General features: G+C 48.1%; 1 protein-coding gene across 2 annotated transcripts in view; it reads left to right on the forward strand.

Annotated features, from left to right (window-relative positions):
• Positions 1 to 15,813, forward strand: part of LOC144174982 (sialin-like) — a 52,189-nt gene extending 36,376 nt beyond the window's left edge. Inside the window, exon 9 of one of the 2 annotated variants that reach the window (XM_077703988.1) lies at positions 15,492 to 15,813. In XM_077703988.1, coding sequence (XP_077560114.1) covers positions 15,492 to 15,749 — 258 coding nt within the window. In that variant the 3' untranslated portion in view covers positions 15,750 to 15,813. Of the gene's footprint in view, positions 1 to 173; positions 7,401 to 15,491 lie in introns of those variants that run through there. The other variant, XM_077703987.1, reaches the window with a different exon arrangement.
• The last annotated feature ends 6,836 nt before the right edge of the window (positions 15,814 to 22,649 follow it).

Below are 22,649 nucleotides of genomic sequence, written 5' to 3' on the forward strand. Positions count from 1 at the left end.
CGCGAACCTGCCAAACTACACAGCTGTTCGACTCGGGGAGATCAAGTCAATTACGACATATAAATTAACATGAAAATTTATTAGTGGTGTTTATTAGCATAAGTGGCTCAAACGATGAGATTAGCTTCAAAAGGTTGCAGCGATAAAAAAAAGGGTTGTTCTCTCTCTTTCAGGAAGGTGACTTAGTACTACAGTGGAATCGCATCTTCTACCTGTCGGCGGCGATCAGCTTTCTCGGTGGCCTTGTGTTTGCCACATTCGGCTCTGCCGAACGGCAGCCTTGGGCGGATCCCAGTTGTTTCGGCAAGCAGCCTTCCCTGGACCAAAAGAGTGCCGGCGTTCCTTCTGTAGAGGAAGGCACAGTCATGTCCAGCACTGCTCTGCTTGCAACAACAGCGTCACCAGATTCGGAGCAGGCACCGGCAGGCGACAAGTCATGACACCGGTCGCAAGTCACTGCTCGTCCCTTTGTGCGATGTCAGATGTGCCAAATTGGGTGCTAGAGGCACGAGAAAGCCAACCCTGTGGAAATGCGAGCTTAAGCCGAGACTCCTTTCCGACAGACATTGTTACAAAGCCACCCGGAAAGGGGGGGAGGGAGGTCACGGCTGGCCTGGAGGCCATTCATGCATTTTCCATCCGAACAACGCGTTCAATCTATGTATGGTTGTCCATTGCATGTGGCCCATGTCCTTCCTGGGTTTGCATTTGAACTGGGACTCTGCCCTACAAACGTTGGTTAGACCTGCTGTGGCATCCAACTTAAAACGGCTATGCAACTGTGTTGCAAAGGTGGCAACACTAGACTGTCTTGCATCCACGTTTGTTGCTGTTTGCGGCTTTAGAACAATCTCTGGTGTTTGTGATGCCTTCCGGAGTACTGTTGGCTGCTGCGGTTTAAATTGGCTGCTGTTGAAAATTGGTGCGGCCGTTTAAGCTTCGCTAAAGCATTTTGTGGTGATGGAGCCACATGCGTGCAGTTTGAGGGGACGGGTTTATAGGCTGGGGGAGGTGTTATCCGCCTGTCATTAACTGGTCTTGGCATTGCTACTAGTATTGCGCTGATGGTCAAAAAGAGGAGGCTTTCCTGAGAAATTTGGGAGCACATTGGTTTAATTAATTTTAAACATTTGGCTGTGTTTTTGGTACAAAGCGCCACAATGCCAGGCAGTCTTTTCTCAATCTTTGGTAGCTGTGTGGGAGAAAAGAAAAAGAGGTGCTCTTTGCTGTTTGTCGTATGTGCTGCGTTTAGGTTGTGGTCGATTTTTTTCGCAAATCCATGCTTAGCATGGATGAATTTCATCACAAGGGAGGATTTTGTCAACGCAAATACTAGATCAACACAAGTGCAGATATGATGCATCATCGCAGTCATGTGCAAAAAGTGGCAGCTGAATTTTTTCACATGCTTCATTTTTGCAACATGCTTTCGAGCTTGCTTCTTAGTACTTCCTCAGAAGGTATGTTCCAAACTTGAGGAGGCTACGGAGATCTCCTGTTTGCAGCTGTGTTTTTTTTTGTTTGTTTTTTTGCTGATCAAGAACATGGTTCAAAGGGCAGCTTTGAAGAACAACTGTTTTTTGTTGCGGGGTTTTCGGTATGGTCAGTCAGTGCCAAACTGTTTCATTGTCTTCGTGCACCGTCTCGTGGACCTCTAACAAATTTGTTTGTTGCTTTGACATGTTGTGTTTGAAATTTCATGTTCCATGTTTACTCGTGATGTCCGTCTATAGGTGTTTGCTATTCTAGTGGCAGCATTTCTGCATTGATGGGTGGTAAGCACATCAGTGAATTACAAAAAAATGTGTGTACATTTATGGGTGCACATTAAAAGAACCGCTCCTAGTGGTCTAAATAGCTACTCTAAAGTGGTCTGCATAGCTCCCTACTATGGTGCACCTCAGAGCCCAAATGCAGCATTGAGGTATAAAGCCCCAGTTTCCAAGCGCCATAGCACAATCGTGGCGAGTCAAAATGTTGATCTTGTGCTTGTGCGTTCATTGCCAAGTGCCCAGTGACCAATGCTAAGAAATTACAATTAATACACCATTTCATTAATAGTTCCTTGCATTTACATAAAATGGTAGCTCTAATTGTTATTGTTATATGACTTTAACAGGACCCGATTGCAGTAGGCAATCATATAACGTACCCTAGCCGTTTTATTAGTGTGTATTGGAAGTATTTTGAGTTAATTTCTCCGGTGAGGGATAACATTACAGTCGAACACGAATACATACCGGGTGCGCGAGGTATTTGAGAACGCTATTCCTTATCGTCATAGACACCAGCAGCCTCATTATACATATCTAGGTGTACGGCTTCTTGTTCGTCGACCCTTATCATTCATACTGAGCACTTTGTTCAAAGATGGAAGTGCGCAAGTTGAAGCAGGAAGTGAAGCGCCATGCAGTCCTCGCCACCCTGGTTGTGCACCAGAGCGATTTGGAAATGGCCGCCTTTCTGAAAGTAGCAAAGTTTTGTTTACAAGGTGCGGACAGAGCTGATGTGTTGTGGCGGTGACGTGGCATGTGTGGCGAAAAGGAAAAAAGCACAGTCAGCGGACAGACATCGTCAGAACTCTTTAATTTCTCCGGCGGTGGTGTTATCTGTTGTTTGCAATCAGGGTGACGTCGTGCTGCCACACTTTTTTTCAGGACTCCACGTTAGTGCTGCCGGTTACGTGAATGTGCTTGCCATCATTGTGAAGCCATGGATAGAGAGTATTTCAAAAGGAAGACCATATGTCTGTCAGCAAGAGTTAGCTCCTGCCCACACCGCCTGCGTCACCCAATTGTGGCTGGCTGACAACTTCTGCGACCCTGTCACTCCCAAGTTGTGGCCTCCTAGTTCTCCATATTTAAATGCGCTCGACTACTACGTCTGGGTGTCATTGAGATAGAAGCCAACAAAGGGCCGCGTAACACAAAAGACTCGCTGAAGGCTGCTATTTTTCACTCAGTGGCCAACATCTCTAAGGAGCGCCTTATCCGTGAATTAAGCCATTTGCGAAGCCGAATCGAATCGCTTATTGCTGCCGATGGCGGGTCTATTGAGTAGTTATGGAACTAAAGCATCAGAGAAGTACTTTGCAAAGTTTGGTGAAAATATGTCTGATTTTGCTGGAAATATTCTGTTGTGCCTGACGCCAATGTTCTGTTCCTATATCAAAGAATGCAAAGATACCCCTGGAAATCCCATGCAAAAGTATATCGCTGTTGTATGCGTGTATTGAACTCCCGATCATGGGCACATTCGAGGTATTGAGCGCCGCGCCGCAAGTGGCCCTGCAAGTGTGTTTTTTTCTGATGGGATGGAGGTTATGATGATGATGATGACTTCTCACGGACACTGCCGCGCTTGGTGTGAAGGAGGCAACATCGGCGGCATTGCGTCACCAACGTCGCTTTGATGGCCCTCAAAACTGCACTCGCAGGCTAGCATGGGAAGGCAGCCTGATGGTAGCGAGAACGCGGGGAGTGAATGTCTGTGAAAGGCAATAAAGGAGGAAGGGAAATCGACCAAAGTCGCTCAGTTTCTGTGCTTGAGCTGTTTGGTGGCTTCCGCAGAGGGATCGATGCAATGTGGGGCATGGTTGTTTTATTTGCAACACGCGTTTTAGGACAACGAAGGCGGACATCCGTCGGGTACATGCAGGTGAAAAGATAAGTTGCAAAAATATTCGAAATTCCTCGCAGTATTTTTGAGCGGGATACTGCGCATCGAACCTGACGTAGAGGCGAAGGCAGCACGGCCCATCCCGGGCGATTCGGAGCGTGTCGTGTGAAAAGTGGCTTCGCTGTGCGGGTCCAGACGGGAGGTGTTCAGATACTGGGGATTTCCGATTTACAGTCTCGGACTTGCCATGGATAGTCCGCAGGTAGTCCGAGGATTCCCCGAAGCCATAGGGATGCATGGGAAAGTCTAATGCCGGACTTCGATTTAGTCTGGGACCCACAGCAGACTCCCCTAATAGAAGGGTCCCACTGAAGACGACGGCAGTGAGTGCCTCGAAAGTGAATTTAGAGAGCTGTCGGCATTCCCATGCACCATTCCGAATGACACGATGGCACACGAATTCGTGAGTGCTAGCAGTGATGTGCAGGCTTTGGCAGACATCACCGATGCTGAAGAAGAGGATTCTACTAGTGCTGTGACGGCGTTCCCAACCGCTTACTGCAGCTGAGCTTGCGTCAGTGTTTTTCACCGCAGTTGTGACACAGTTCACAGCGCCGGGTTTCCTTAATTGTACCGCGTTCGTATTCTTGAAGACAATTTGGTGAACCTTGTGACGCAGAAGAATAAGCAAGCGAAACTCGCAGACCGTTTTCATGCTAAATAAAGTGCGGTGGCCGTTGCGCTGTGGTTCGAACTTTCCGTGCATTGAGGAACAAATCGGTAAGCGACTGCTTATCACGATCTCGGAAAGCGCCAAGTGAAATGTGGAGTTATCAGATAATCTTCAGAGAGGCGTATTTTATATTTTGAATTATTAATATATGGAACTAATCTGCAATTCACTTGGAGTTCGATATATTTGTGTTCGACTGTATCAGGCACTTCATTAAACTACCTGTCATAACAATTCTGTGATCTGAGCCTTCCGTACTGTGGTATGTTTCCTTATTTGTGCAAGCAAAAGGGCATAGTGTGTTCAGATCACAGCAAGGTACTAGCATTAGGTTAGTTTAAAGTTTTAAGGGTTGTGGGTTGCCTATTCCAATTTTACAACTGCATCATGCCTCCAAGGCAGCTATGAAGTTAGTGTCCTATTTGTACCATAGTGTTCAGCTATGCCTAGCTTATGTTTTTATTGCCTCTCATAGACATGCCCTGTAATTTTGTAGAAACAATGCTATTTAATGCATGAAAAACGTATGGGTGAATTGAAGTCGCTGCATAATTTTAACCATCAGTGTAGCCCAAAGTTATGTACGGAGTGCTGTCATGCTTGTAGCAATTTGTGCAGATGGCAATCGTTTTCATTGTCTGCTTGAAAGGTTGCAATTAAGAGCTGTTGATAACTCCTATTTTTCAATGTTTGAACTTTTTGTAGCGTAAGCTACACTGGCCGAGGTTGAGCGGTTTCGCGTGTGCCGTGAAAGGCCATTCTGCGCAAGCGAGAGAAGCATTGCATTGGTTTGGATTGGATCGGCTTGGATTAGATTGGCTTGGATTGCATTTGGGTTGGATTAGATTAAATTGGATTGTGTTGGATTGAAATCCAATCCAATTAAAGTATTGGTGCTGAACCTTAGCTCACGCTACGTATATCCTTGCATAGCCGAGCTAAGCCACTGCTATATTTTTTTTTTTTTTTTGCTTAGCTATTTGACATTGTGCAGTGAGTAATCATGACCTGTTTTCCGATGCTATGCATTTAAAAAGCACTGTTGGATTGTGCCGCTTTTGTGTAGACCACTGTTACAAGTTAAAGGTTTATTCAAGAATGCGTGCATTTCTCTCCCGATGAATTTCTAGTCATTGCTTTTATTCACACATTTGTGTTGATTTGTGTGGAATGTTCCAGTGTTGTGCAATTTTTTTATCACCCGCAAGTTGCGGCAGGATCTTTGAACACCTGTGAAATATTTTTTTGCAGCATGTTTCCTATGTGAGTGATGAAAAGAGCATTTATAATGAGCTTGTTGGTGTTTTGGTTGTAGCATTACATATGCCCAGTTGAAGGCTGAAGAACATAATTTAGAAACTAAGTTGTTTGACAATCGCACCGTGTGGAACTGTTCTGCCAGTCTGTAGGGGAAATGTGCATTTCATCCGCATTGCTTGTGTTTAAAAGAAACTTGTATAGCCAAATCAAGGGTTTGATAATTGTGCCACTATGTTCTCCAGTGGTTAATACTTTGCGGGAATGTTGGGATTCATTTCTGATGAGGAGCAGATTCTTGGGCTTTGCTTTGTATGCACGTTTTACCTTGTCTTTAAAGGTTGTTGTGATTCCCCGAGTTCAGTTAGGGTCACATCATGTCACCCACTATGTCGCTATGTTGCCACTATGTTGTCCACTATGTCACCCACTATGCCACCCAAGTCTTTGTGAATAGGTCATATGGGCTTAGGTAGTCAGTTAGATTGCTAGATTAGAAGCATCTCAGGACTATCTGTGAGGGGCAGAAAATGTTTGAAGTGTTCGCTGTTCGTGAAAGCAATAAATGCTGGCTACCATTCATGGTACATGATTTGTCGTTAGGTTCGTCTTCAAGAAAGCACATTCAAGCTTTCCTTTTTCAGTTCCTGCAACTTTCAAAAACTGTTGGCAACAAAACTAGAAGTTTTATGGCTATGTGTCTTGGTCTGCTTTTTGGTGAAATGTTGTGCATTTTTTTGTTGTTGTAATGCCCTCATATTGGCAGCTTTTCACAGAAAGGTTTGGGCGCATCAGTAGCTGCGTGCTAGCTGTGACTTTCTGCAGCCCGGAGCATACTTAAGTGTATGTGTGGCTGATGTCGTGATGCCATTTTTTTGCATAATACTTATTGTAGCATGCTGCCTTTGCACAAACACATTTGTAAAACATTGCCAAACACGATGTAGCTGGTCACCAAATGTACAAACATGCACACATGCATACATGCATGTTGACGTATGCTCATGCATATAAACATACCGTATTTTTGAGGATATAACCCGCCCGTGCACTGAATCCGCACCCCCACTTTGAGCCCTGCCGGAAAAGAAAAAAAAATCCTCGTGTATTGCCCGCACATTTGATACAGGAAAGGCTGCACCAAAGCTACTGCTCAAGCAACGCATCACATACTATGTAGACAGAAAAAAGCGTATATTTAGCAAATAGAATACACTGACTGCAAGGTGAAAGTCACTATTCACTAATAAAATTCAGTTGTTAGAGTGCGCTCTTCCTTGTTTTTTCTTCCTTGTCCTTGTAGGTTTTGCACAGTTGCTGCCATGGAAGGCTTATCCAGCGTTACGGCATAGGAGCTTCATGGCATAACGTGCATTGCAGTGAAGCTGCACTAAAGGAAAACCCTGTGTATTATCTGCACCCCTACTTTGCCACTAAAATTTTCTTATTTTTGGGGCGGGTTATATATGCGAAAATACAGTACGCCCATCTCTATACAGTTTGTCAACCTTGCAGATACATGGAGTCCTCAACTGTACACATATGTGGTACTGTTGAGCGGGATGAACCATATCTGTACACGCAAGCTGAATTGTGTAGATACTCCATATACCTTCACGGTTATACCGTATGCATGAGTGTGGTAATGGTACCGTTGAGCATCTGCACGCCTTTAAGGTTGACTCTGCTCAGTCATACAGACAATCTGCTCCACCGGTGTATACAACAAACTACCATGTAAACACAGGAATTATTGTGAACATTGTAAAGGAAAGCAGCTTGAAACTGTAAGCTATAACTCATCTTGGGGGTCAACCTGGTCTGTGGCCAAACTACTTGTTAGCAGGGTTTACTATAGTTCAATTTTTGTGGAAATAAAGAAAATGCCCTGTGCAAAACAAAACAAAAAAAAACAGTGAAGACTTGCCAAGGCTTGCTGCATTTACTATAAGGTAGGTTGTTGATATGACTACACTGAGCTGCTGTGTGATATATGCTACGATAACAGTCATTGTGGCTTTGAAGTGCCTTTGCGTGGTATCGTATTCCGCTCTATCTTTTCTACTTCCTTTAGGAGCTCTCAATTGTTACTGCTGAGGGCATCTGCGAAATCTCTAAGGTGTTTGTGTAGTAGACATTGTCATGTTTTTACTTTGTATGTGGACATTGAATTTTTTGTCATCTACACTGCTACCGGTGGCAATGCATTGTCTTGCATAATCGTCATGTGATGTCGTCGAGTGATTCATGTCACCAGGCAATCTCAAGTTCGTGTACACTGCTTCGCTGTACGTCATTTCTAATAAATAAAAAGATTTTATTCATTATTGAACCGCATTTGGACAAAGTAACGAGCTGTTTACTTTCATGATTTTTACACAACAGCTGTGTGTTGTACTTACAGGGGCACTGACACAAAAATTTTGCATCTGCGATAAGTAGCTAATGACCTACTTATCACCTGTGGAAACCATGCGGATGCATGTTCATTTTATAGCGGTAAGAATGGTGGGGTAAACAATGACAGTTACGAAGTACATTTAAACATAGAAGCACCAGTGCATACTGCTGTTGGTACTACGTGCACTATGCTTGTTATAGCTGCACGGCAGTCCGGTGCTTTGGGGTTGTCTCACATGACACTGGCCTATTGGCGTGAGCGGCATTTCTTACGCAAAATGGAGAGACGAGCTAGTTGGTGAACAATTTCCGTGAGTGAAACTTAAGCGAAAAAAATTTTTTTTTACAGGGACGAGAAAGGGAACGGCACAGGCGCCTGTGCCGTTCCCTTTCTCGTCCCTGTAAAAAAAATTTTTGCGCTTAAGTTTCACTCATGGAAATTTCTTACGCAACTCTGAGCATAGCCAATGTTTCACAAAACAATTACTTCCAGCCGTAACAAAAACAAGCCAGGCGCAAATAAGGTCAGAAACAAAGCGAGGGCTGACTGCGATCGTGCGCAGTATGGTGGCGCCATCTAGGAGGACTGATGGTAAACAAGTCATTCCGCAGTCGTCTGCAGACTAAACGGCGTGCTTATGTTTGCTTGATTACCTGTCCTTGTTACGTCATCGCAGACGTCACAAAACACGATTTGGCGGGACAATCAAAATTTTAACAAATTGATTACTTTTTTGGTGAATAAAGCATGGTTTGCTGCTGTAAAAGCGCCGGGGCAATATAAAACCTGTTTTTCAATAAAACAAATTTGTATTCTTTGTGCATGGCCCGTGGCTCAAGAAATTAGGACTAACGTACCTCTTCAAAAGGAGGCTGCCTCGCGCCGCCAATAGGAACCGCGCAGCTAGCGTCCCGGTGTCGTAACCACGGCACCAGCAGGGGTGAGACAGTTTCGATGACAATTTGTTTTCTTGCGCCAGGCAGCTCCAAAAGCTTGGAAATTGCAAAAATTGCGCCAAACTGCTCCAAAACAGTCTGAGAGCCAAGGATTTTAACGCTCCCGTCAGTTTCAGTGAGGAAAAATGCTTAGTGACGGCATAATTTTCCAGCACCCCCAAGGTGATGGTGTTTGTAAAGGTTCAATTGATTGATCAATCAATAAAAAACCTGCATAAAATTGTCCCCGGGATAGTTTTTTTTTTCCAAAGACACAATGTCGGGTTGCACGTGTTTTATTCTGTGCGTTTTTGAATTTTTCCCATCGAGAACCATTGCAAACTCCTGTAGAAAAAAATACCTTTGTGTACTGAGGCGTCAAAATACTTGTGCAAGTTGATGAAAAAATGGCAACTTTTGGAGCGCCGTAAACCGGAACGACATTACTGGGCGTTGCCATCTTGGTGTGGTGATGTGAAAACGTGGCCGCCGAGCGAAGAAGTTGCTTGTGGTTCAGGCAGAGTGCTCATCGACGATTTCTACCTTGGTTTTAGTTATGGTGGTGGCTGGGTTTACATTTAGTCGTTTGATCTGTAGCGGGAAGTTGCGGGACTCGAAAGATGGGAGTTTATCAAAAACAACATGGCGCCCGCGAATTCTCCGTGTTTCGACCTTGAGTGTGAGGCCGGTGCGTGCTTGAAGTGAAATTTCGGACTCATTGCGGTGTTATAAAACGCTGAGTTATTGCTACCTTTCACAGTGAGCTTGCGAGCGGCGGGAATGGGACGATCGGCGCTGCAGAAGTAGCGGCACAGGCTACATCGCCGCAAGATGTTCAAGAAGTGTCCGATAGCGGGACGGGCTATTATTTCACGCTAGTAATAATGGTTCATTAATCTGAAGTGAACTTTAATGCCAAGAGGGAGGTGGCTAAACATACCAACGTTACTCAAATTACCATCGTAGGAACGTGCACCTTGGGGATTGAAGTGGGAGGGCCGGTGGGGTACAACGACTGTCACCTCGCTTTGCGCAACTTTTGCCGTGGCTCTACACTTGTGCGTATAAAGCCGAGTCTGGGATTACAAAAATAACTATTTCGGCATTCACATGATAATAAAAATGCCTTACAATTGCTTAGTTTTCAATGCTGGTGGAGGCGAAAAGCAAAAACGCCCGTGTGTACGAAATTTCAGCGCACCTTAAAGATCTCCAAGTGTTAATCTGGAGACCTCCACTACGCCGCGCGCCTCATCGCCAGCGTTGCGTCGGCGCGTTAAACCCTAGAATCAATCAATCAATCAATCAATCAATCAATCAATCAATCAATCAATCAATCAATCAATCAATCAATCAATCAATCAATCAGTTTTTCAATTCAATATTTTCAGCGGATCTCCGCGCTAGCTATGCATAGAACCTAAGAATTTAAAAACGATCTGTAAAAAGGTAGTGCCGTTCGTACCTTGAGATACTCTGGTAGAAAAAACTTTATTGAAAGGCTGCTTCAGTGCTATGTACGTTCAAAACTGATTAAAAGCGCACTTTTCCCCCGCGAGTTGGCAAAAATTTGATTTGTTAGGCTCCTAGGGTGACATAATAAATGTCGTTATTCTGCTCCAAATCAAGGTTCTTCTGCTCCAAAATCGAGATTTCGCTGCTCCAAAATCTGCTCCCAAATCTGATTCAGCGGTTTCACCCCTGCACCAAGCATACGCCACACTCAACGCACTGGTTAGCATTGGAAAACAGGTTTTGTGCGTCTCGGTCTTTGCTGGCGTGGCCAAGCTGACGTAATGTTTTTATTAATGCTACTTTACGCTATGGGGGTCCAGCAACTGCACTGAAAATAAGACGAGTAGTAGTTTACACGGCGTTCTCGTGTATTCTCCTCGGCACGTTTCTCCGGGCATGTTTTATTACTCGACACTCTTTCCCGGCCCTTTTCTTCGTTGCCTGGCTCATTCAGTGCCCCTCGCGGGCATCACTAGGTTTTTGCGGGGAAGAAGAAGAAGTAGTTCTGGTCGGCGGGAACATGCTCCGAATGCCGTTCAGAATTGATTTGAAAAATTTTCCATCTCAGCTAAGGGCATCCACGCTGGAAGGGCGACAGTAAGTTCCTTCCTAAAGCGCCGACATAGAGCTGCCGAACAGTCCCATCCGGAATAGGCATGGCGCTAACCGGATTTCGGAACGCCAGCGAGCAGCCTGTAGCCTTGGATGGCCCCAATCGGGAAGTACTCCGGGCTATCATCGATTACCTCCCGCAGTCCGATCGAGCCCGCTTGGCCCTAGTGTGCCACGCCTGGAGTTCCGTCGTCGACGAACCGTGGCAATGGGCCGGGGAAGAAGCTCGGCTGCGCTTCTCCGACATTCGCGGTCCTGTGATGGACTGCATCCATCGGCGCCAGATTCGCAAGGTCAAATTGCGCGCCACGAAGTACTATGTCACCGAACTGCCACAGCTAGTTAGGGCGTTTCCTTGGATGACGTCATTAGACCTGTCCGGCTGCAGGAATCTCCTGGACAGTGATGTCGCTAGGGCATTTTACGGCCTTCAGCTCGTCTCCCTTACGACCCTCAACTTCAACTTGTGCTTCATGGTGTCCGACGAGTCTGTGAAAAGGTTCACCATGGCTGCCCGCAATCTGGAGCGCCTGCACCTCCGCGGTTGCCAGTATGTTGGTGACCAGGGGATCGACGACATCGTGGAGAGGCTGCCGAGGTTGCAGTTGCTGGAGACGAAGAAGAGCCAGATATCTGACGACGGCCTCAAGACGCTGGCAGGGCTGGGCCAACATAAGCCCTTGGAGACACTCAAGTCCTTAGCGTTGCAGTGCAGTGGTCGTTTAACCAGCGTCGGGTTGCAACATCTAAAGAATGGAGCATTGCAATTGGTCAGTCTGGACCTCAGGAAGTGCCATAAAGTGGACGACGTGGGTGTGAAGCACGTCGCGCAATTACGGTCCTTAGAGTGTTTAATTCTCCATGGTTGCAAAGGCCTGACCAGCAGCTGCTTTGAGCACCTGGCCTCTGGACAAGCTTCCTTGACCTACCTCGATATCAGCTACTGCTCAGGGATTGACGACAACGCCTTCCTAAGCGTGGACCGGGGTCCAGGGCTCCTGGATTTGAAAACCCTCAAAATGACCGCCTGCCCAGTAACTGACAAAGCCCTCTCCGCAATCGCGATGACCCTCAAGAATGTCTCTGAGCTCGATGTGTCACAATGCAAGCGGATAACGGTGGATGGGATAGCAGTGGTGTCGGCTTTCATGCCGCGGCTTAAGAGTCTTACCATGAGATTCTGCAAGAAGCTGTCGAGTGCCACTCTCAAGTACCTGGTGAAAATTCCAGGCCTGGAAGTTGTGAACATAGAAGGGTGCTCGAAGATCACGGGGAAGGGCGCTGCGTTCATGGCTCGTGGAGACAACAAGACCAGCTTTGTTGACCTGGACATAAGTGGGACCCGTATAGGAAACACTGGACTGCGCTACATATCTCCGGTAGGCTTCTTTACTATACATGCGCACACTGGCTCTGGTTTCTCAGGCCATGCTGACCTTATAAGCGCTGTTTCGCAGCACCTCTAAGTATTCTGTAGAAGGTCTTTTATCGTAGCCTTTAGGTTAGGGGATGAAAAGTCAAGAAAAGAAAAAAAAAATAAGAGAAGTTTAACTAACCTTTGAATTATGAACAGGGTGTTAGCCGTAAGCATACCTCTAAATGGTTGGCTACGATACACTTACCGAGCTTGTTTGGATCTAGCGACTTGAGCTTATGGCACATCTTGCCTTCGACTTTTTCTTGGAACCGTCTCTCTTGCGCTTGCTTTTTGCTTGTAAAAATGCCTATTGACAATGTGGTTGTGACTACTTCATGGACGTGTAGCTCTGTGCCTTCTGACGCTTCCCGTTGGCTTACCCAATTTTAAATGCAGGTGCAGGGGAACAATCATTGGCGGAAGTAGGATGCGCTGACAAAGGCATAGCGCTTGCTAACGTACACGCATGAGAGTTATAGCTTGAAGAATATTTTGGCGTTGGTATCAAAGCGCTAGTTCGATTGAGCGTTCACGGAAACATGTGCGTTGGTAGGCGCTGCAGGTGGCTCTGCCGATGCCGTGGTGATGGAGGGAGCGGTAGCTTTTCCTTAAAATCATAAATTCTTCGGTGAAGTGCGGATCTGTTCCTTCAGCAGTTAGCACTGTTGATTAGTGGAACTGCTCTTATCAACTGTTCGCGAGAACAACCTTGTCTTGCTCTCGGTACCATTATATTGTGGCAGTTAAATGTGTGGGTTTTAGTAAACAGCGACACTTTTGGTTAGTCTTCGTGGTTAAATTACTGGCTTAGTGCCCGTGTGGGTGAAAAGGTCATCAATGGCCTGAATATTGGTTGCCGAAATGTTTATATAAGTTTCTTTGGAGAGTATGCCGATCGGGATGAACTGCAGGAGGCTCACTGTGTCGTAGATTCCTGGCCCCTTGTAGAGCGACAAAAGCCTAAAATTTGACACTTGGTGGATTAAAGCTCGCGTGAATGGACTTTATTTCGAAGTCCCCAAACGATGGCCCATGTTGAGGCATGAGCGGGAAATTTCCAGATAACTGGTATCGAAGGAAAGTACGCAGTAGCCACTGTAGAGGCAGTCATCATTACAAAACAACGCGTCTGAGAGCAATGGAAACTGTCGTATTAAGTGAAAGCACTCGTTCTTCCTTAGCTAACGCCAAACTGAGGAATATGTCAGCTTTAGGACAGGCAGGAATTTTGAGCGTTCTCGAATCTAGGAGCCCTAGACCCCGGTTCACGCTTAGGAGAGCGTGAACCGAGAGCGTAACATAACTCATAACAGGGAAATTAATCAGTGACAAGGTGTCGGTGGCTAATATAATGGTATGCTTCGCGATATTTGGGAAGCATATATGCATACTAAATTGCGTAAGTGGCACCCGTCGCGTGAACTAGTTGATTTTTCGTGTCCAAAACAAAGTGAACAACATGTATGACACGACTAAAATGCTTTGCTGAGCCCCAGCCCCAGTTGTGTGTATGTTCCCGGGGAACAGCTGCGTCGGCGTGAATAGGAAGGGTATTTAAAAAATTCGCTCGATTTTACAAAAGAAGGAATATGTAACTTGTTAAGCTGAGCGACATTTTGCAAACTCGCGGAATATTCATGGCAGCAAGGCGTGAGGCAGTACTCTTTAGTATAGTTGCAGTACAACTAAACTTGCGACTGTCTTTCTCAGCAATACGCAGCATTGCTATTCATATAGCTGCAAGTTCTCTGTCGATTGCAGCTATATTTTTAAGAAGGCAATTGTCTCCAACTTTCGTTTTTCCTAACAGCACTCGGTGCCTTGCTTCCGACGCTTCGTTTGTGAAAAATTCGTCCAGAGAGGCGGCGGTTTCGTTAGTTTAGACAGAAGGAAAATAGATGACCATCACGATGCCCCCTAATGCACAATTGGACCTCTGCTGCTTGGCTGTATCGGCTTGCATAATATGTTAAGCAAAGAATTTCAGGCAGACACTTATGTGTGGGCGGCGACGGTAAGCTTCTGCGTCAGCGGAACACACTGCATGGTGCGACGGCGCATAGCTGCAGCATCAGCTGCGCGCACCTCTGTAGTTCGGCGTCAGGGGCTCTATGCGTGTGCTCAGAGTTGCTCGGACAGCTCCGCTTTCCTCCTGGCTCTATCTTAGGTGTCCTCATCCTTCTCTTTGTTAAACGAGGGACGACGGCAATTGACGCAGCAACGATTGATAGGAGCGGGCGCTTTAGAGCTGGGCTCTCAAAGCAAAATGAACGCAACATGTATTTATAATCAGCAAACCTTCGCAGTCGGTAAAGTTAGCATGGATGAACTCCGACTGTCGTTGGTGTGCGTGCGTGCTTGCTTGCACGTGTGTGTGTGTGTGTGTGTGTGTGTGTGTGTGTGTGTGTGTGTGTGTGTGCGTGTGCGTGTGCGTGTGTGTGTGTGTGTGTGTGTGTGTGTGTGTGTGTGTGTGTGTGTGTGTGTGTGTGTGTGTGTGTGTGTGTGTGTGTGTGTGTGTGTGTGTGAACGCTTCTTTTGAAGAGGCGGGCGCGCTTGTTTGAGCACTGAACAAGGAACTGCATACGCATTTCTATATCAGGAAGTCGTTCAGCTCCTGGACCGTATCGGTGTTTAACATTATGTCAAGATTAAAAATTGGTCATTTCAAGATAACAGCGTCTTCCACAGTGAGAGCTTTTCTTTGCCATGTCTGGAAAGGTCATTGATCGCGTCGCAATGACCTTGAGCAGCTGGAAGGCAAGCGGGGCTAGCTTGATGTCACGCCATGTAACTTTCCACGGAGAGGCGTCACAGCTGCGTTCACTCGGAGCCTCGCCTCTGAGGACTAGGCGAAGATTTCACGACTGCTTCGTCGGCTATTTGTCCCTCAATATTGCCATGAACGGCGCGCTGGCTGGACCATCTGTGTCTGTGCTTGAGCTTTTTCTCGTGACGACTTGGTTTAGAAGTGTCAAAACTGACCCATTTTTTGCCCGCTTGCAGGGAATGCCGAAGCTACGACGCCTCAGCATGCGCGGATGCGAGGTCAAGGACGAGGGCCTTTCCCGGATGGTGCGCTACGCGAAGTCGCTGCGCATATTGCGTGTAGGACGCTGCGGCAACATCACCGATGACACCTTACGCTCCATAGCTCGTCACCTTCCCAGCCTGAGTCATCTTGACGTCAAGCAGTGCCCCAAGATCACCCCGGAAGGAAAGAAAGACCTGGCTGATAAGTTGCCTCATTTGAGGTTCATTTGAAGTTACAATGAGTTGCTGGAGTAAGAGGACCCAAATTCTGTTGGCGGTGGCGTTCTTTGTGTTACAAATTACAGAAACTCATAAAGCACGAATGCTTACTTAAATTATCCTCCGTATGTCTCAAGATTTCAAAATAAATTTATTTTTAACACGAAAGTGTTTTACTGCGAAATACACAAACATTTGAGGGACGTCATATCCGTCACGGAAGGGACGCCAGTACAACGAAGCAAGCGGCCTGAAAAGGGTTCACCCCTGCACACAGGGTCTTCTTTCGGGGAAGCAACCGTTAGAGCAAAAGAGTACGTTATACTTAGGGTTGTTCATTTTCGGGTTTTATATTTTACCGCGGAAGTGTTTTATGTCGGGATACACCAAGATATCCGTCACGGAAATGACGCCAGTACACCTTTGCCGAAGCGACCCGCCAGCAGGACGTCGCCCGCCAAACACACCCACAAGACCACCGCCGTCCCGAAATCATGGTCAGCTGCAGAATTTGCTGCAAATTTCACTTTCGTGTTTTGACGATTCCTATGACAGATGAATCAACCACATTTTTTTTATATTTCCGTGTAGGCAACACTCGGCGTCCGCTGTGCACACGGAAAACATTGATCAGTGCATGGCTCTTCAAAAAAGAATTAATCGTCGTTGGAAAAGAATGTGAGACGAAACTTTGAATCATTATTTGATACGTAAGATTGCCAGGAACAGCCTTAATATATGTGTACAGAGCCCTTGCATCCTATGAAGAGGGGGAAGTCCAGCAAAGCTGGCTCTCTAGTAGAATTTGCTATGTTTGGTTTAGCTTTATTAGGGATTTTATATGTTGACTTATAAAAACAGTAGCGCAATCTCTACATCACGGAGTAAGGACACACCATTGGTGGGTAGAGACAATCATGTTTAAATATAGCTGGCTACGCCGATCACGGCGAAAACTGTAGTGCGCCGCAGAGATGGCCGCCGAAGAGAGAGAGAGAGAGAGAGAGAGAGAGAGAGAGAAAGACTTTATTGAATTGTCCTGCGGGGGGAGGTGGGCGGGAGCCACTCAGGGCCTGCCCCCTCCTTGACGTTTCCTAAGTTGTCCCCGAGACAACGCCTTGCGGGCGTCTACGAGGTCGACGCGCTGAGGGTCGTCGGGTGTGATCCCTCAGACCTCCCGTCGGCGCCTCCCTACGCTTCTGCCCTGCAAGAGCAGCCTCGAGCCGCTGGACTGCCCGGAGTTGAACATAGTGGTCGGACGAGGCCATAGCACTTGTGATATCGTCCGGCAAACGCGTTGAGGCGGTTGCTTCCACTGGATTTCGTTCACAGTCCCACAGTAGGTAGGCCAAGGTCGCGTTCGTTTTCGCGCACACACTGCACAGCACACTTTCGTACACTTCTGGACACACATATTGCGCCAGCACCGGAGTTATCACAGGGTTTGTCTGTAATTGTCTATACAGCACTGCTTCAGCCCTGGTGAGCTTGGGGTGTGGGGGCGGCCGAAGCTGTTTGCCGAGGCGGTACCACTGTAGTATTTCGGCGTAAGTCACGAGGGGTTCCTGGTCTGCGTCCTGCTGCCTTTCCGCCTGAGAGATGCGGGGAGGCGCCGCGCGGCTGGTAAGAGAAATCCGCCGTTTCGCTCCTAGGAGTGCGCGCCACTTGACCCCTACGTCACGGTTTCTCTCCGGCGCACCGCCTCCGATGGGAGATCGGAGCTTCTGCTCGCGAGCTACAAACCCTCCGACGCTCGGCGGCGGAGGAGGCGGGATTTCGTCTGCTCGTCGGGCAGCTGGCCGCGGCTGAAGTTCTAGCGCGGTTGCAGGCACTCTATTTTTATCGCTTCTTAATACATCGGACGCGAAAATGCGTGGCGCACATAACAGGCGCACTGAGGGAGCGGCGGCCGCGGCCGCGAAGTGGCGCAGGCCGGCGCCGGTAGCTCGAGCGACAGCTTGTTATTGCTCCCCAAGGCGCAAACAAAGCTGCGTATACGAGAAATGGGGTAATGATGTGATGGAAAGTTGCTTTAAAAATCGTCACCTGAGCCGCTTGCCAGAGCGGCGATCGAATATTCGCCGCAGTGTTAAGCCTAACATCAGTATGCGGGCCTGTAGGTGGGCCGGCCGGCTGCTACCACGTCGCGCACCGTTCTCTGCGCGCGGCAGCACCTGCATCGCGTCGACGACCAATTTTTGGTCGGTTGACAAGATCAGTACGTATGAGCTTAACAGAAATTGCCGCCGTCGCAGAATCGGCGGTGCTACGGCAGCTCTGCTTTAGAGATAGGCGACTGCAAACAGTGATGTCCGTCCGAAAGTCGCATCCTCCGTGTGAGCGAAGGAGCTGGCCGAGCGGAACTCCGCCTGCGGTGACGTCACGACCTCCCTCGGATTTCTCCGCTGAAACGCTCCGTCGCGGCGGCGTCCGCTGTCTCGTTGCGGTTAGGGTGGCCGCTGCCGTCGGTGCTAGCGTTCATGTGCGCCGGAAACCAACGGATATGGGTAGCCGGCACCGATTCACTGTTCACTGCACAACACTGCACTACGCGCACTGCACATGTACACACTTTGTCCTTGGCGAAGTTCGCGATGGCCGAGCGCGAGTCGCTCAGTATTGTTGTACATTGCGGGTTCGTTAGCGCGAGTGCGATCGCCACTTCCTTCGCCTGCTGAGCAGACGGTACGCGAACACTACACGCACTGTACACTTCTCCGGTGGTGGCTCTCACCGCCACTGTTGCGTAGGTGTCTGGCCTGTCGGGGTATTTGGCTGCATCCACGTAGATGGCGCCCGTGTCGTTTGCGTGCGTCTCGGTGAGGGCTCGGGCCCTGGCCGCTCGGTGTCCTGGGTTGTAGTCGGGATGGACGTTGCGGGGCAATGGGAATATCTTGAGGCGTTGTAGCGTTTCCAGAGGGAGACCCCATGCCTTGTGTGTTTCCGTCTTCTTTGGTGCGAGGCCCAGCCGCTCGAGGATTCTTCTGCCTGTACGTGTGGTTGAAAGGCGTTCAAGCTGGGCCATCCTTTGGGCCTCGCTAATCTCCTCCAGGGTGTTGTGGAGACCAGCTCCAGTAGCCGGTCGGTGCTGGTGCTGTTCAGTAGTCCCAGAGCGGCCTTATATGTCTTTCGTATTGCTGCGTTGATTCTGTCGCTCTCGTGCTTCTTCCACTGGTGGAAGGCCCCTACGTAGGCCACGTGACTCATGGCGAAGGATTGTATCAGTCGCAAGAGGCTGGCCTCCTTCACCGCGTGATGCCTTGTTGTTATTCGTTTGATAAGGCGGGTGGCAATTCTCAATTTCGTGGTGATGCGGTCGACCGTGGTTCCGTTGCTCCGGCTTGCTTCGAGGGTCATGCCGAGGACGCGAAGGGTTTGCATTTTGGGGATGACAGTTCCGTCTCTCGTGCGTATCGTGATTTTCGTAGACTCTTCCTCCGCCTTCTTGCGGTACATGCCTGGTGGTGGGATGATGAGCAGTTCAGATTTCTGCGGGGAGCATCTCAGGCCGGTGTTCGCCAGGTGGTTTTCGATGACATATACTGCAATCTGTAGTGTTTCAATGTGGCCATCGCTTCCCCCGGGAACCCACAGGGTAATGTCGTCTGCGTAGATGGTGTATCGGACCTTCGGGATCTCCGAGAGCCGCTCGGCCACACCGATCATCACAAGGTTGAAAAGCAGCGGCGATATCACCGAACCTTGGGGGGTTCCCACGCTGCCCAGTTCTTTCACCGGCAGCTGTTGATCCCCTGCTTGGATTTCCACTGTTCTCTGCGACAGGAAGTCTCGTATATAGTTGTACGTTCTCTCCCCCATGCCCAGTCGCGAGACCTGCGCCAGTATGGCGGAGTGACGCATCTTGTCGAAGGCGCTCTGCAGGTCAAGGCCCAGCACCGCTTTGTTGTCGTGGGTGAGGATGGATGTGTCGAGTATAGCTTGTTGTAACAAGATCATGGCGTCCTGGGTGCTGAGCCGTTCCCGGAACCCCAACATGGTGTCGGGGTAGAGGCCTTCGCCTTCGAGGTAACGCTGCCATCTGTTGTTGAGTACGTGTTCGAGGACTTTGCCTACACACGACGTGAGGGATATCGGGCGCAGGTTCTCGATGCTGGGCGGTTTACCGGGCTTAGGGATGGGGATTGTTTTGGCTGTCTTCCATTGTCGTGGTATTGCCCCTGCGCGCCAAAGAGCGCGCCGTATTGCGCAATGTCAGAAGGGGGAGACTCAGCGCGTGGCGAGGAGTATGCACGACTCGCGAAAGAGGCAGCGGTGGTGGAGAGGAGAATAAATAGGGGCTGTTCCCATACTCCATCCGTAGATGGCCATGGTACACTGCGCAACGCGCAATGTGCGTAACCCAGCGTACCAAGGACAAGCATACACCAATCCCCTCAAAGTCGTGTTCACCTCTAAACACACGTGCATTGATGTTAAAGCATTTTACAGGGACATCATAATCCGTCATGCCAAAATTGAGGTCATAGCAAATTTCTGATTTTGTGAATTTGTTTTCGTGCGATCAAAAACTTTGACCTACGCTCGATGTGTCGCCAGAGACGATTTGCTAGATCTTAGCCACAGACAGCCTCGCTGCGATGATGATGATTATGAACAAGTTTATTTGGTACAAATCTAAGAAAGGGAGGGAAGGGAATGGGAGATCCCTTTCTCCCTTGACCACAGGTGGCGTTCAAGGCTGGTTGGACGAGAGGTTTTTGGTCAGCATCGGAACTGAGCTAGCATATCTCCCACTGCTCAAGTGGGGTGGTCCTCACAAGTGATGTAAACATCAGGGTTTAGAAGAACATTTCCATATAATGGAAGGAATGCATGGTTCTGACACCATTTCCACATGTCCCCATAGGCGTCAGGCTGTACGATTCGTAGAAGTACGGCCTGCGGTTGTCTGCAGGCGGTAGACTCGGGCTTATTCAGGATAGGATGAGAAGGCGCGAAGCGTAGGCGACTTAGGCGGTAAAGATGCGTGGTGTCTCGATTAGAGCGCAGGACATCGCTTGTCGTTCTGGGTAAAGATGAAAAACCGGCGTCGCGTTTGATCCATCGGTCGCCCGCGTGCGCTAGCTCATTTCCAGGCAGGGACGAATGCGCTGCTGTCCTGACTAGACGGATGCTTCTGTAGTGGCCTGGAGGAGCGGTCTGAAGAATGCGGGCAGTGATTACGGATGCACCACCCGTGGAAAACTTGTAAAAAGCAGATTTGCAGGCGCTGACGATGACTGTGTCAGGCGTGGCTGCAACGGGCATTGCAATGCCTGCCTCTTCACCGTCCATGGTAAATGACAGCAGACAGTTCTTGCAGTCATGCTGCCGCAGAAGTCAGAAACATTGACGAAGTGAAAACTAATTTAAAAAGAGTTTGTCTACGAACCTCCCGAGCGTTAAACGGACCATGCAAAGAACATGCAGCCTCGCTTCATCAGAAGTAATGTAATAAAACTCACGCATATTTTAACGCGAACTTCAGTCAAATAAACTTCGTTATGAGAAAAGCAGAGGAACGGGCTGGGTTTGACCGCCTTCTTCTTGGCACTAGACCCACGGCTGCGAAGTAAGTAGCGCTACTGGTTGGTGCCGGCAGAAACAACCACAAATTGAGCTTTTCGTGCAACTTGAAGCTAAAGTATTTTAACTAAAATCCCATTCCCCCTGACGGTAGGTGGCAAGCTAAGGTTCTAGCACATGACATAGAAGTGGCACAAAATGTAGGTTAGGCGTACGAGCAAATTTTATTTATCTTAGGCGTTGGCAGCAGTAATTAAAAAGACATTCACATACACGCATACACTTTTATTTTGGCTCTACTGATCTTGATAACTAATAAGATATGAATTCATTACTTTTGGTAACTACTCTGCTCAAGATCCATATCCAAGCCATGAGACGTGTAAACGTGAGGTCCAAACCATGTTTTCCGACGGCGTGCGACGATCGGTGGTGACCGCAGGCTAATCGCACGCACACCGGGAAGGTCGCTTTCCAGCGGCGCGTCCTGCAGGAGGCCTCGCAGTTCAAAGGCACCGAGAGCTTCGGGAGTTCTCGTTCTTGCACGAAGAGTACATGGCACCCAAGCTGTATAAGCTTTCCTTGAAGTAACGTTACATTGCGATGATAAAGTAATTTTTTAACCTCTATTGACAGGGAAAATCTGGGGGTCTCAATGCAGTAGATACCTCTAGCGGTTGCAAAAAATCATGCATCTCTCTGTCTAACAACGGCGATGATTGAACTCGAAGGTTTTTCGCCAGGGTCTTGTTGGTTGTTGTCTGAGTTTGGACTTGAACGCGCGGACTATTTGGGCTTTGATTCGTTGAGCTTTGACATAGACTCGCAGGCAGTTGGGACTTTTGATCGCAGCAGCTTTGACACTGACCCTTCGCCGTTTGATTACACTCGAAGAAAGCTTCGCGATCAACTATAGTCATCGTTAAAAGGAGGGGGGCATGATTTTTTTGTTTGCTCTGCACGTCTTTGCACCCCTCTTTAAATCCAAACTGCTTCGACCATGCCGGAATGGCGCAATCTGATCCCAGAAACTAGGAAACGCCTATACGCTTCCGAGCGGCGTATAGGCGTTTCCTAGTCAGCACAGCCAAGCGAAGCATGGTGCCATCTAGGGGCATGTTTGAAGACATGTCCACGTGCTTGTGGCCCTCAATTTAATCCTTCAGAACCAGTTGCTCTGGTAGTGTAGTAGTTCCGCTCCTGCGAAGCAAAAAATCTAGCGCGGGTTCAAATCCCGTTACCGCTTTTTGTTTTCATTTTCAAGGGTTTGTCATATTTGAATATCAACATTTGTTATCACGCATATAATCTATTTATGACATCTTTATGCGTTATAAATGGGAACTCGGGTATTTTCGTTGCCTTTTGGTCACTTTCAGGTACTGC

Source organism: Haemaphysalis longicornis, unplaced genomic scaffold (assembly GCF_048455015.1).
Source record: "Haemaphysalis longicornis isolate Haplotype H1 unplaced genomic scaffold, Haemaphysalis longicornis Haplotype H1 scaffold_3, whole genome shotgun sequence".
Taxonomy (NCBI): domain Eukaryota; kingdom Metazoa; phylum Arthropoda; class Arachnida; order Ixodida; family Ixodidae; genus Haemaphysalis; species Haemaphysalis longicornis.